Below are 15,870 nucleotides of genomic sequence, written 5' to 3'. Positions count from 1 at the left end.
TGACATAGGACTAGAAATATAAACCTAAATTTAGACAGCTGCTGATGCCTCAAACTGCACCAAGATCTCTGGCAATTTGATGCAACAGTGAGAGTACAGAAGATCATACATTCCATGATGTTACCTTGTCCTAACTCAATATAGGTAATTTAATATTACGCAAAGAACATAAGAGTAAATAATATTATTTAAAGAACTGTAGTTTGTTCATTTTTTTTCTTACTTTAAGGTGTCCCTAGTAATGTTAAGTGAATTAAATTAGAAGTATATTTTATACAGATATATATTTTAATTGGATGTATGCTGTTACCAGTTGGTGTTCCAGTTACCTTCTAAAGGTTTTTTATTAAAATATGTTGTATGAATAGAGATCTCTGTAAATCACAGAAGAAGTACCCTCCTCAGTGGCTCCATAATCCTTTTCATTTTGCCACTTGCCCCCTCCCCCCATCACCCCTGATTGGTGGTGGGGGTCCTGCCAGCTGGGCCATTTGCCACCTATCACTGGGGAAGTAAAAACCATGATTTAAAATATGCTATGGTTTTTGCCTCCCCACCAGCCAGCAACAAATAGTGTAGCCACCAGGGTCCCTTTGCCAATCAGTGGTGGGGAGATAAAAAACACAGCAGGTTGAAATCTGTGGTTTTCGCTTCCTAGGCCTAGTTGGTAGGTCCCTTCCACCAATCAGGGCTGGAGGGGGCAATGGTGGGCAAGCAGTGAAATGAAAAAAATGAAAGGATCCACTGCAGGTGGCACTTCCTCTGTGATTTACAGAGATCCCTATATATGAGACATTACTGAGCTCCATAATTCCAAGTAGATAACGCTTCATTTATGCCCTGATTGAGGAACACATTGCTATTTAGAGCAGAACATTAAGCATAGGCTGTGCTCCCAGGCAGATATTTATAGTTACAGAAATGCTAAAATATTGTCTTAAAGAGGGTTACCATAAGCATAGGCAGAAGGCCTTTGCTATGAGTATTTAAACTTAAGCTGTATAGATATAATAAATTACATTTTTTTGCAGGATCATGTCACTTTCCAATTTGCCTATTTAGAAATGAAAGTGATATATTGCAGGTTGAACTTCAATATGTTCTTCATTTTTTGGAACCTCCATCATTTTAGTGGTCATTCAATTTTCTTATTAAATCTTTATTTTTGTAAGTCTTAAAAGATAATACATTTCCTGGCTGCTTCCAGTAACATTCTAAGCACTAAATTATTTTTTTTTTCACTGTTCATTTTTTCAGGCCATTTCCCAGAAGCATAAAAGTGGGAAATGTGAGTTTTGTTTCCCTCCAACTTATTTATACTCTTTTTCAATATTTGTCCATGTGGACCCAATTTAGGCATATATATTCTCTGCAAGCAAGCTTGGGCTTGGGTTAATTTGGCCAACAATGTGCAAGCATTGACCAACAATGTGCTAATTATTTGCCCTTTCACCCTAATATCTACACAGTGAGAGCCTAAAAGGAGGAACCGCTCCAGCTGCCACTGCTATATTATGTGCAATTGCTTCCCCATACAAATCAAATCTCTGAAGTCACTTAGCAATGTCTTTAGTTGGCTGAATCTAGCTTCCATCTCACCCACCTTCAAGAATGTAAGCCAGAAATATCAACTGCTGTTGAAGAGACTTGAATATTTTCCTGCATTCCGTCCTTGGGTCTTTACTAAGGGTGTTAGCTCATTAAATATCTAAGCAGTCTGGTCTTATTTAGTTCACATTTTGGAGCAAAGAGCCCAGGAATAGGCTCTATTGGCTTTACGTTGACTAAACTCCCTACACTGGGAGGAAAATCTGAAGCTGGATAAATTGTCTTAGGACAACAGGGATCAGCTCCCCACTGCTCCCCTCCCAATCCTCAATCTCAGAACCAAACCTACACTCATAATCTTGGATCTCACATATTTCCCCCCCCCTCCCCCCCGGCCGCTTTTGTAACCAAACACTTCCTCCCACTCTCCCGCAGGGTTTGTCCAAAGCACCAACTCTGCTTCTTATGCCTATGGGTTTGTGGTATTACCCAGTTAAAAAAAAAAAAGGAATAATTTTGGAATACGAAGTTCTGTCTTAAATTTTGGAAAGAAAGTCTAGCAAATAATAGTTCAGCTTATTTTTACTAATGATTTATCTCATTTTGGATCAAAATACAGGTATTTCTACATAAACTAGTAATTTTTTACTTTAAATTATTGGTATACAGAATGCTGATTCATAAAATTTGAGCTTGTGGGGAAATGTATTACTAAACGAATTAACCCTATATTTTATACTTCCTCCATTTTTAATTTCTTCTTTACTTTTTTTCAGATTTGTCCTATGTATATTTTCCATATTTTATTTTGGATATTTAAGTTAGGTTCTTGGTACTGGAGTTAGAAGAAAATAGGAGAGTTCAAAATATTCATGCCCCAGTTAGAAGGAGCAAAGAAAACTGAATACAAAATTAAGACAACAAAAATTTGGAAGTGGGAAAGCAGAGACATGTAAAAATACACTCCTCAGGCTTTTAGAAGATTGTAGTGTTGAAGGCTGTGCCTTTATTGGAGACAGAACTGGAAATGCTTTATAACTGTATATACAGGAACTATATCATCCTTTGCTGGGAGTGACCCTGCAGCTATTAACCTATGTATAGCAATATACTACATGAAATGCTAAGAAGTGGAAAATACCAAATCCTACTGAAACTGCAGAGGGCATCTGAGTTAGAAGTAGTGTGGTTATAACATAGGTTGCAGTTTTTTTCTGGGACACTGGAAGCTATATATATATATAGTTGGAAGAATTCTACCAACTTTTTGTAGATCCAGATTGAAATAGACATCGTTCTTGTCTGAAATAGAACATTTGTCAGTTGCACTGCTACTGACCATGGAAGAGCAGATGCAACTTCCATCAGTGGGACTGCTCACACTGCATGGAATTAAACCTGTTTGTACATTTTTTTTTTTTTTATAGAATTGGGTCTGTATTTTATAAAACCATTTGGTATTCTTTGAAAAGCAATGATAATGCAAAAAAAAAAAAAAAAGGAAAAGAAAGAAAATGAGAGTAATCATTTATCTTAGTTCCACTAAGTTTCCTGTTTCAGAAGTGTTCTATAACAGAAGTGACCGATTTTGGTTTGTGAGTTGCATGTGATGTCAAGGTGGTTTATATATGGCTTCTAAAGAGTCCCTCAACAAATTATTTTAACTGGGGCACTGTGTACATATGATTGATTCTGGGGCAGGTGCATCTCAAAATTTTTGTGTCAAAATTTTGGTTTCTGGCTAAAACAGGGGCTCTTAACACCTGACTTGCAGGCCATATTTGGCCCACAGAGCTATGTTATGCAGCTAACAGGGTTTCCAACTGGTCCAAAAATTTGGTGGTGGGGGAGCAGTGGCAGTGTTGATTGCTGCTCCCCAGCTGCCAAATTTCCAGACCATAGGAGTCCTGTCAGTGGATGGCATGGCCCTGTATGCTAAATGAAGGGTGTGAGGCTGGGGCTAGCACAGAGACCTACCTGATCCTGGTGCATGGGGCTGGGGTGGTGTAGGACCCGAACCCAGTGTGTGGGGGTGGGGTGGCGCAGGGCATGACCCAGGTGGTGCAAGGCTGGATCCAGGTGTGTGAGACCCACCCCCATGTGCTGACATTGCAGGGGATCTGGCCTGTACTCTGGGCCCATGTTACTTACCCTGCTTGCAGTGCTGAAAATTTGAGTAGCACTTGACTAGAAGATTTAGGAAATGTGGCCACCCCTGATTGTATTATTTACAGAAAGATAGGAAGGATGCCTACTAGGTTTATTACATAACTGAGGTTGTTGTGTGGCTTATTTCACTACTACCTGTACAGTCCATTGTGATTCTCAGATGATTGGTGGGGAAGAAGTATAAAATCATATTATTTTGTCTAAAAGTATTGTGTTTATAATTGTATTTATAAGTTTCTTTGAAGACTTTAAAAAAAGTTACATGTATTATTTGTGGTGTTTCTTTTAATGTTTTGCTTTTCCTATTCAATAGTGCTAAGGTAGAAAATTTGTAAATGTCCATATAATCTTTAAGAAACTTAATTACATATTTGAATATACTTGAGTTTGCCATTCATTTAAGTGTTCTCCCTTGTCAGGCCTCCATGAATGCTTCTTACCAAATCATCCTATAACTGGAGAATATTCTGACTACTTAAAATAATATTTTAAGTATTTCATTTCACTGTACATGGTTCCATGAGACAGGTCATGTTGAAATAATATCATTTTAATGAATGGGTAAAAGTACACGAATAATAATGAAAATGTGTCAAGCTTTCTTAAATAACTGTATCTTCTTATAGCAGAATTACTCGGAACAAAATTAATTCCTGTCTGCTGTAATGAATATCATACTGCAATCGTCTGTAATTTTTATATATATAGATATATATCTATATAAATTAAATTAATTGTTGTAAGTAGGACTTGCTGGCAAGATGTTAATAAAATGCACAATACCAAACTATGCCATACTGGTTATTAAAATGTAGAAAAAATGTGATTCATTTGTTAAAATATTCAGTCGTGTGGGCAAATTATCACTTTATTCATGTATAGTACTATATAATATCCTCATCCAATGAAACCTTTTATTAGCAAATGAAAGCTTAGAAGTTCTGACATTCTACCCAATTCTATAGCCTTTGCTGAGGTAAAATATCCATTGTCTTAAATTGAGATTTTTCCCAAGCAGGACCAGTTCACATCTCAATATCTAATACAGCTGTGTGGTTTGGAAACTCACTGGCCAATTTACTCTGTCAAACCACCCATGAAATGACAAAATAAAAAAAAAATCTTTGATATGATTAAGTCAACCATCTTATGACAGTGTTGGGCTATATACAGATGCTTTGATTCCCACTGTCTACTAACTTCTGTTGTGCAGGAGAATTCTTTGTTATAGTTGTAACTTAAGAATTGGTATGAAAAGCTGACTGTCTTGGTAGTAAGGTTGCTCCTGTCAGGGAATATTTTCTCTACAAGGTATATATTTTCCACTGAATACTTTTTAAAGAAGAAAAAAATATTAAAAAAACACCATACAATGATTATTTCTACTTCTGCATATCTTTCTCTTAAAACTATATTTATTTTTACCAAATTGTAATACACACAATTGTATTTGTACTTTGGGTATGTGTTGTTTCTTGCATCTATAGATGCTATAGGAAAAGTAATATCTGCAGCATTCAGTCAGAGACTGTGCAACTTAACAGGAGGTATCACATTTCCTCACCTTCCTGTTTTTCACCATTTTAAGAAATCAGAATGGATGAAGGACTCGCGGGTGGAAGGCCTAGAAAAATTCAAAGTGTATTTTCTTCTTGAACTGTGGCAAAACACCCTGATATGACATATCAGGAGAGAGGTTCCTGTTTTATCCTTGTAACAGTATAAATGCACTTGATAGCGATATTCCTCCTATTAAATATTGAGCTCTGGACACTTTAGAATTGCTTTAAATACAAGCCATGAGTTTACCTCTCTTAGAACAACAGTCTACTCAGAAAAAAAAATACTTACTTCATTGGAGGATTTTGTCCTAGTGTTTCTGTGACCATAGATGGTTATCTTAGGTTGCAGTCTAGTTTTCATGGCCATGATTTACAAACTGCTCTTGCACAGAAAGATGCTGCGCTTCAGCAGAGAGATGCTCTAGGCCTCTCTTTTGAGAGACTGAATAAGCATGGTACTGTGCATAATGCAGCTACTGAGATTCTAGTGCCTGCTGGTATACCAGTGCCTGAATGCAGATAACTGTGTGGTGAGGAATTATTTTGTAGCACAGGGGTTATCAACATTTTGCAAGCTGTGGACCAAAATGACCGTGCTGTGATCCAGCTCAGGTTGATGGCTTTGACTGTGTCAATGGCGAGGGCCTTTCCCTGTGTTCAGGATGGGGCCAGGCATCTGGGAACTACATCCGTGCTGCCATTGCTTCTCCCAGTCCTCTGTTCCTTGGCTGTGGCACCAGGTGCAGCTTTCAGCTGATGGGGAACTGGACTGGGATCAGGTATCTTCCAATTGCCTTTGCATTGCTGTTGCTTCTCCCTTCTCCCCACTCCTGCTCCTCCCCACTCTGGGCTGTGGAGCATGTACAGCTGCATGCTTCCTAACTAGTTGGAAGCTGCGCATTTGGGCCATGTGAAGTTTCAGTAGCTGATTCAATTCGGTGGCCGAATCTCCGAATCCAAATCGAATTGGGAGACCCATTAAAAGGTCTGAATAGATTCGGAAGCCTTGGAATTGATTCAGAGTGATTTGGAGATTCAGAAGGCTTGCAGGAAACGGAAACTGAGAAGAGGGAGGGGGATGGGGAGATCTTCCATATATGGAAAAGGATGAGAATGAGAAAGACTGCTCTGATATTGACATCTGTGGCTGACCGTGATCTTTCTCTGAGTTTCCTTCCAATCACAGTGCTCTGGGGGAGGGATGTAGAAACAGCACATCAAGCTGTGTCTGAAGTGATCTGTGACTTCTGTGAGGTGTCTCTCTGTTGGCCCGGCAGCATCTGAAAGGCTGTCTTGCTATCTAGTCTCTTGCTAGCTAGTCTCTCTTGTAAGTTGTATCCAATCCTTTCCTACTTACCTTTGCCTACAATCCCAATTGTTAACCCTATTCATTCCTTTCAACTTATTCTTTCCACCAAATCCTCTTATTTGTTCTTGTTAGTCTGTCTTGGTTCTTTCCCCCCACAAAAAATAAATCTGTGTTTTCCCTGACAGTGTATCATTACTGTACAGGAAAGCACAACATATATTACACACGCACACTTTGCAGCACACCAAACATTATGAAGCATGCTGGAAAGGCAGGTGCCAGGTCTTCTGTCAGGAGAGTGAGAAGGGGCAGAGGGAGAACTGCAAGTTCCTTCCACTCCAATCATAGATGTACCCTCTTTTCTGGCAGCAATGAGTCTTCTGCTGCTAGTGGGAGCAAGGATGTGGTAGCAGTGCCTGCATCTGCACAACCACCACTAACCAGCAGCAGCATGACATCCTGTACCCCAATTTCAGTTCCCAACGTGAGCCTTCCAGTGCCAGAGGAGGAGCTGGAGCTAGAAGCAGAGGAGCTGAGGAACTGAGGGCCATAGCAAAGGAAATTCTGAGGAAGGAGGAGGAATCTGAGTTTGTGCTCCACACCCTTCAAAGTTCCCTTAGAGGTAGGTCTCCTTCTCTGGAAGGGACTTCGGAGGAGGCTGAGGTGGCTCAGTTGAGGTGACTCAGCTCCTCCTGTTGTTGTGCCTCTGCTTGGTGAGGAGGGGGATAAGCCAGGATCCCCATGCTCAACCCAAAAGTGGGTGGGTAGTATAGTGTGGGATCGTTTTGAGGTGGCAGATGATCCCAAGTATGCTACTTGCTAGCACTGCCGAAGGCAGATCTGCCAGGGCAAGGTCGTGAAACGCTTCACTACCACGGTGATGCTGCTGCATCTCAGGAAGTAGTACCTCCTTGCCCTTGTTCTTCCTCAGCCTGGCACCAATGAGAGCATGCCCAAAAAGCAGTCCCCCTCTCACTCCAAAGCTCCTGTCCACAAGAAGCAGAGGCAGACCACTCTGGACCGGTGGGGGAAAGGCGGAGACAAAGGGAGACACATTCCGAAGGCAAGCAAGATCACCTAGAGCCTTGAGGAGATGCTTGCTCCGGATGGCCAGCCTTTCTCCTTTCTTTGTTGAGCATCTAGGGTTCAGGTGGCTCGTGGTGCTCGTAGCCCCATCCTACCAAGTGCCTGCACACACCACCTTTAGCAGGATGGTGGTGCCTTCCCTGTATGAGGCGTGCAGGGAGTACTTGCGGGAGGAACTGTGGAAGACAGGTCCGTAGGTATCCTTGCATTTCACCTCTGACATTTAGAACAGCCAGGGTGGAGATCTTTCCTACCTCTGCCTCACAGGGCACTGGTGCAATCAGTGAGGGTGTTGATGGGCTGTTCTTCAAGCAGAGGTGATGGATGGGTTCCACACAGCAAGGGAGATCATGGTGGCCGTGAACTGCAAGGTGCAGTGTTGGCTCATTGGGCAGGGAGAGCTCACCCGTGGATTCATGGTCACCACCAATGGGGCCAATATGGTCAAGGTGGTGCATGATGCCCACTTTGTTGGCATCCACTGTGTGGCATACAAGTTTCACCTTGTAGTCTGGGATGCCTAGGAGGGGGACAGAGCTCCTGGAGATGGTGCCATCACTACCAGCCAGTTCATTTCAAAATGCAGAAAGATGGCTGGCTACTTCTACTGGAGCAACAAGCAGGGCAAGATGCTGGAAAGGCTGGTTGAGCAACAGAATGCCGTCCATGAGATGGCCTTGGCCATGGAGATTGGGAACAGTGGCCCCTTAACAAAACAGAGTGGGAGCCATCACCACTTCCCTTGGAAGTTGGTTCCAGATCCTAGCTGCCCTGACTGTGAAGTAGTGCCTTCGGATGTCTAATCTAAACCTACTCTAACAATTTGTGGCCGTTATTCTTTGGTACCGGGGGGGGGGGGGGGCGGTGCTAGGGGGAACAGATTCTCTCCCAAACTCTGCTGGTACCCCCTGGTGAGTTTATAGATGGCCACCAGGTCTCCAGAAACAACAGCATTGCAAAGGCAATTGGAAGATACCTGGTCCCAGTCCAGTTTCCCATCAGCTGAAAGCTGCACCTGGTGCCACAGCCAAGGAACAGAGGACTGGGAGAAGCAGTGGCAGCACGGATGTGTGCGCGCCGGGTCTGACCCCAGGTCGCTTTCGTCGCTCTGCATGCGGGCCGTGGCCGGCAGGCCGGGTCGGAGAGGGCGGGCGCCGAGTTAGAATTAGGCACAGACACGTAACGGTTGATTTTAAGATTATTTTACTTACACCGAGATGGTCGCGGTGCAGGCTGAAAAACTTGCTTGAGTTACAGTTGCGGATAGAAAAGAAGAGAGGCGGACTAGAGCTCCTCCGGGAACACTCTTCTAGCCCATCCAGTTGGAGGCTCTAAACCGCGAGCCTGTCGGACCAACCGGAGAAAGTCCGTTCGGTAAAGAGCTCTGAATAGACTCGCTCACACGAAGTTTGCTAGGCTCCGTGGATCTGTCTCTTTGGCGCGCAGGGAAGGATACATCTAGGATCGTACGGCGACGGGGAGAGGCTACTGGCTGATCAGACCTCTGTTGCCTGCTTAGAATGCGTTGGGTCCGTGAGGATCTGCAGCGCTTAGAGATCTTCACACAGCACGAAGTCTCCTTCTCCTGGTGTTCGTGGAGTCCTCCAACTAGGGCGGAAACCACACAAGCCTTTTATACAGCTAGCAGGCCAATCGCTAGCTGCCACGTGTGAATAATTTAACGTAAACCAATAATGGGGCTCGAATTAGAATACAAATGGCGGGAACTCTTTGCAACGTGCATCACCGTGCTGCAACTTAGAAATGCACACTGCAAAGAAAGCTACGAATTGGCGGGAACTTCTTTTGCACCCAGGGTTCTCTGTTGCAGCAGAAAACTCCACCGTGCAAAGAAGCTGCAATTTGGCGGGAACAATTTAGCGGGGAGCAATTTAGCTGTGCCGAAGCACATAAAACAAAAACTCACAACTTGGGTTGTGACAGGATGTAGTTCCCAGATGCCTGGCCCCATTCTGAACACAGGGAAAGGCCCTTGCCATTGACAGTCAAAGCCACCAACCTGAGCTGGATCACAGCACGGTCATTTTGGTCCACAGCTTGCAAAATGTTGATAACCCCTGTGCTACAAAATAATTCCCCACCACACAGTTATCTGCATTCAGGCACTGGTATACCAGCAGGCACTAGCTGCATCTGAATCTCAGTAGCTGCATCTGAATCTTAGTAGCTGCATTATGCACGGTATCATGCTTATTCTCTTGCAAAGGCTGAACAGGTTAAGGTCCTGTAGCCTCTCTTTGTCGGGTCTGTTCTGCTGTCCCCGGATCATGCGGGTGGCCCTCCTCTGGACCCTCTTAATGCTGTCCACATCCCTCCTGAAGTGCGGCACCCAGAACTAAACACAGTACTCCAGCTGTGGCCTGACCAGTGTCGCATAGAGGGGGAGGATCACCTCCTTGGCCCTGCTTGTGATGCATCTGTGGATGCACGATAAGGTATAGTTTGCCCTACTGACTGTGACCTCGCATTGTCGCCCCATGTTCTTCTTGGAGTCAATAATGACTCCAAGATCTCTTTCTTGCCACTGTGCTTTCAAGAAGGGAGTTTCCCCAACCTATAGGTATGCTGCTGGTTCCTATTGCCCAAGTGCAGCACCCTGCACTTGTCAGTATTGAAACCCATCCTACTTTTGTTAGCCCACTCCTGTAACCTGTCCAGGTCCTGCTGTAATCTGTCCTTCCCTACTAGCGTGCCCACCTCACCCCAAATCTTGGTATCATCAGCAAATTTAAACAGGTTGCTTTTCACCCCATTGTCCAAGTCACTAGTAAAGAAATTGAACAGTGTGGGCCCAAGGACCGAGCCCTGGGAGACTCCACTGCCCGCTTCCTTCCAGGTCAAAAAAGACCCGTCCACCACTACCCTCTGAGTACGACCTTTCAGCCATCCATCTGACTGTGTAGGCATCAATGCCGCAGTCACCTAGTTTTTTAATGAGAATGGGGTGGGAGACAGCGTCAAAGGCCTTGATGAAGTCCAGAAAGACTACATCCACCGCAACATCTGCGTCCAGTGCTTTTGTGACCTGATCGTAGAAGGGAATCAGGTTGGTCTGACAGGACCTGCCCCTAATGAAACCGTGCTGGTTGCTCTGGAGCATCATCCCTGCTGTTGGCCCATCACAGATGTGCTCCTTGATGATCTTCTCAAAGACTTTCCCTAGGATTGAAGTAAGACTAATGGGCCTATAGTTGCCCGGGTCCTCCCTCTTCCCTTTTTGGAAGATGGGGACCACGTTGGCTTGCTTCCAGTCATCTGGCACCTGGCCAGAGCACCATGAGTGCTCATAAAGCAGTGCCAGGGGCCCCACAATAACCCCTGCCAATTCCCTCAGCACTCTGGGGTGGAGAGTATCTGGACCTGCTGATCTGAACATGTCCAGCCCCTCCAGAAGCTCTCTAACCTGGTCGTCCCTGACCTTAGGCCTGGCAGCATTTCTCCCGAGTTCATCTGGACTCCTGGTCGGGGAGTCCTGGTCCCTGCACAAGAAAATGGTGGTGAAGTATTTGTTAAAGAGGTCTGCTTTCTTCTCTGGTGCAACCACCAGATTGCCAAGCATATCCTGCAGGGGCCCCACATTACCTGGTGCCTTCTTCATTCTGCCTATATATTTAAAAAAGGACTTTTTATTATTTTTGATCCTTGACGCTAACCCTAGCTCTGTATCTGCATTAGCTTTTCTAACAGCCCTCCTACAGAGATGAGCGGTGGAGGTATACTCCTCTCTGGTGATAGCTCCTCCCTTCCACTGGGTGTATGCCTCCTTTTTGGTAATCAGGCTTTCATGAATACCCTTGGTGAGCCAGGTGGGCTTTTGGGCACTCTTGCCCCCCTTGCTTCTGATGGGATACCATCTCCCAGATCTTGGTGGTCCTCAAGCCATTCCTTGAGGCCACTGAGAGCCTCAGCACTGGCAATGCCCTCCTCAGCCAGGTGATCCCCGTAGTGAAGGAGCTTGAGAATTAAATCGAGAAATTCCAGGGGATCAGTGTTCCTGGCTGGGGCAAGCCACTTTCACCAGAGGTGCAGGCACTGGTTCAGCAGCTGAAGGAGGGCATCAAAAAACGGCTGGATCCTTTGCGGTCCAGTATGGGTCATGTGCTGGTGGGCATGTGTGACCCAAGGGTGAAGGGGGAGCATCTGCGGCAGCAAAACCCTTGATCACTGGAAGGAGCTGCTGGTGAACAGAGTCAGGGAGGCAGAAAGGCAGAGGCAGGGGGATGTGGAAGAGAGAGATTCATTTTACTGTGCCAGCACTCCAACCACAAGCCAATCTTCTCCAACACAGCTGCTGCCAATGTGGGCCAAGGCATGGCTTCAATGTTGGGGTCCAGAGGTACCAGACTTGTATATGGACGTATTATCTATACTTGCACAAAGACTTTGATTTGGCCACATGCATGTTGTCAGCATGCAGGCAAATCCTGTCCTTTGTGCCTCTTTCCTTTAGCAGCTAATTTGAAAACAGGCCTTCCACTTAAAAAAATAAAAAAATAAAAAAATTCTTTTTATACCTTGTGAAAAAAATTATCTTGTAAGGTGGTGGGTGACAGTTAATAACATATTTTTAGTCTAACATTCCTTGCTGTTTCTTGACTTCCATATTTTAGGGATACTCTTGTATTAATGGAAAACAATGAAATATTTAGTCAAAAATGCATGCTAAAATACACCAACAATTCACAATTGTAACTTGCAACTTTTGTAATCTGGCTAAGTGCAAACTAAGATAGACTAGCAGGAAGAGTACATACACTTCACACTTTTAGCACAACAGTTATTTAAATTCAGTGATCTAATAAGATAAGAGCAAACTAAGGATGAAGCAAAAGCATACCTAGATTCACATGTGTGCTGATTTTCATAATTCCTTAATTTTTCAGGTTAAAATGAAATATGATACTTTTTATTCCAACATGTGATCTCCCAACACAGGCTATGGCAACTGTTGCAGCATTTTCCCAGGAAAGGGCTTACTGTCACTTGTTGTTTAATTTCATGTTTTGAATTATTTATAATCTGAATATGGCACTTCAACCACAATGCCTCTTATATTTTATTATTGATCAATTTCCCAGGTATTTTTGCCATCCTCTTTATCTGTGTCACATTTTTCTATATGGTTGATTTAAAGCTGCTTACATTTAATTCATTCTTTATTTTTCCCCATATAGCTTAACCTTATTTCCTTTTATTAGAAACTCAGAATGTATTGTGTCTCTGGAGTTAACTGAAATTTATGTTGTAATTATGCAAATGAATACTGCAGATGCAAAATCTTTTTGATACTGTAAGATGGAAGGCACACATTAAGCAGTAGCCAATCAACCATTTGTAATTGGTCACTAAAAGGACTACCTACATCTGCGGCAAACTCATTAGTTACATGCAGCCTTGTGCTAAGAGAGTGATATTTCCTTTTATTAAGCAGATGGTACTATACTAATTTAGCAAAATGCTGGGCTGAGATAAGATCCATTCTGAAAATACTTTATGTAACAAGCTTTTATTTCAAAGTGTATTTAAATCTGTTTTATAGCACTAATAGTAAGCATAGCGAAAGAAACCCATTCTCACACATGTTTGAGCACTCTCATTTTCAGCAGACTTGGGAAATAGTAAAGATTACTTTAAACTGTCCAAAGCCCACATGCATGTCAGTGACCTTTTAGTGTGCAACACAAACAACAAATTGTAGACTCATTTACTAAATGGAAGAAGCTTGAAATAATATTGGACTAATTTCTTCATAATAAGCTACATACAGTTTTCTGTAATTAATGTCAAGATTTAACATTTGTAATGGAAGTAATTTGGATATCAGAATTGAAAAAAAACAACCATGTACCACCATACCTTATAGTCAGTTAGAGAGAGAAAGGGAATAAGATCTATGTCCATATAATATGGCAAAATGGGTAGTGTTCTTTTAGGGCAATTATTATGGTCCTTAATGATCTGATCTCTTTTTTTTTTTTTTTTTTTTTTTTTTTGTCCTTTACTGAAATTAAAGTAAACACAAGCAACCAAGTAAATACTTGTTCAAGAAAGGAGATGCAGTCTTCAGTGTGAATTTTGAATGAACACAGATTGTAAAATTAATCCTGTTTGTTCTATCTAGGATCTTATACTACACTTTTGGTTGCCTTATGAAGCATATACTTGAAAATCTGGGTGCAGGGAGCCATCTGAGAGGCACAATAAAGATGAAAAACATTTTAAAAATTTTTAACTGAAATTTCATAGTGAAACTGAGATGGAAAAATCTTTATTCAGAAAACTTAGAATTGTAAATATGTCAAAAGAATCCCTCTAAATAGAACAAGAAAAAAATCATAACATATTAAGCACTTTACATTTTACATTTTTAAAACTTTAATATATTATATCCAGCTTGTGAATGAAATAATAAGCTATGTCAGAAGAGGGCAGCAAGTTGCAGGGTATTATGTTTTAGGATCTTGGAGAGTTTATTTCTATCCTTTTTTAATTTCTTGTTTAACATTTGCATTATGTTTTCTTTAAATGAAGTATTTAGAGGTTCACAGTGAGGGGTCACATTTAACCCATATGAGCTAGATTCAGTTATTTAACTAATTGATCCCTTTTAAATATAATTGTGGGTACTCTAAAAATGTTATTTGTATCTCTTTATTTGCTTCAGGGTGTTCCGGGACCTGGACAATATGAAATAAAAAGTCAGTTTAAGAAGAAGGAGTATACAACACAAAGTGGAAACAAAGTTGCACATGCTTCTTTTCTTATACAGTCCAAAGTAGGTGGCAGAATATTTTTTCCTTTTAAACTTTACTGGTCAAAAATTGCCTGAATAAGAAACCTGCAGGATAATCAACAGGTGGTAATAGTAAATTATATTTTCCTTTACCTGTGTTTTGTGTGTTGATGAGTGTGGGTGGTTCATATTGATGAGATGGATAGAAAAATATACAGGCATATGCATTTAGTTATCTTCATGAGTGTATGTGTATACACAAAACATAGATAAAACTATGTTTACATTGCTATGTGCATTGCTATATGTGTGTGTATATCAGTGTCTGTGTGTAATATATGCATGTATAGAAAATATGTATATCTGAATTTCACTTCAACCATACACTTTCTCAAAGAAAACACAAATGAGGCTCCATATACACTTTCAGAGAAAAATGTCTGCCTTTATCTCACTGCTGAATAATGATTCAGAACCATTAGCAAATAAAGAGGCTATAATTTAGAACAGAGGGCAGCAATTGCTGGCCTGTGGACCAGATCCAGCCTGCAGAGCCATTTGATCCAGCTTGCAGACCTGGGGCTTTGGTGGCATTCAACAGAGGGCATTAAGTGCCAGCTGTGAGTAAACTCTCTGTGCTGCCATGGGGAAAAGCAGTGACATTTGGGTCCTACTGCCCACCCATCTGCTTCTGACCCAAATTGGGTCACTCCAGCCCACAGCCTAAAAGGTTGTTGACTGCTGATTTAGAACCCTGTCGTTATCTACTTTGTCTCGCATTTTAAAATATAACTCTCAAAATCACAATATAACTCTTAAACCTGTAATGAATATAATTCTTAAACCTGTAATGAGAAGTCAGAGGTGATGGAATGTACAGCATGCAAATCTCTCTGCTTTGTTAATCAAATAACCACTTTCATCCTATTTCAATCACCCTTCCTACAAACCATTGTAGAATTTTGAGATTATTATACTAAGAGTTCATTAAATATAAAAAAAAATAGGAATGTAGAGATGGAAGGGACCTCACAAAATCATCTAGTCCAGCTTCTTGCTCAAGGCAGAATCATTCCTGATTAAATCATCCCATCCAAGTGTTTGCCCTGCCTGTTCTAGAAAATATTCAGGAATGTAGATTTGACAATTTTTGTGGTTAGCCTGTTCCAATGTTTGACCACCTTCATAGTCAGAAAGTTCCTCCTATTCTCCAACCTAAATTCCCCTGCTGAATCTTAAGGCCATTACTCCTAGTCATATCCTCTACAATGACGGAGAAAAGCCCTTTTCCATCTTCTCTGTAATTGCCCTTCATGTATTTGAAGACTGTTAACAAATCTCCCCTCTGTCTTCTCTTCTCCAGATAAATAATCCTAGTTATTTCACCCTTTGTCATAAGTTTTGCCTCCCAGACCTCTAATAATTTTTGTTGCTTTGTGATG

General features: G+C 42.0%; 1 protein-coding gene across 2 annotated transcripts in view; it reads left to right on the top strand.

Moving 5' to 3' along the window:
• The window catches only part of STPG2 (sperm tail PG-rich repeat containing 2), a 623,148-nt gene that overhangs the window by 147,769 nt on the left and 459,509 nt on the right, over nucleotides 1–15,870 (top strand). For both annotated transcript variants that reach the window (XM_059722337.1, XM_059722336.1), the window contains exon 7: nucleotides 14,360–14,470. In XM_059722337.1, coding sequence (XP_059578320.1) covers nucleotides 14,360–14,470 — 111 coding nt within the window. The remainder of the gene's footprint in view (nucleotides 1–14,359; nucleotides 14,471–15,870) is intronic.

The sequence above is a fragment of the Alligator mississippiensis genome, chromosome 2 (genome assembly GCF_030867095.1).
Source record: "Alligator mississippiensis isolate rAllMis1 chromosome 2, rAllMis1, whole genome shotgun sequence".
In the NCBI taxonomy this organism is placed as follows: domain Eukaryota; kingdom Metazoa; phylum Chordata; order Crocodylia; family Alligatoridae; genus Alligator; species Alligator mississippiensis.
This window is presented reverse-complemented; position numbering and strand designations above follow the sequence as displayed.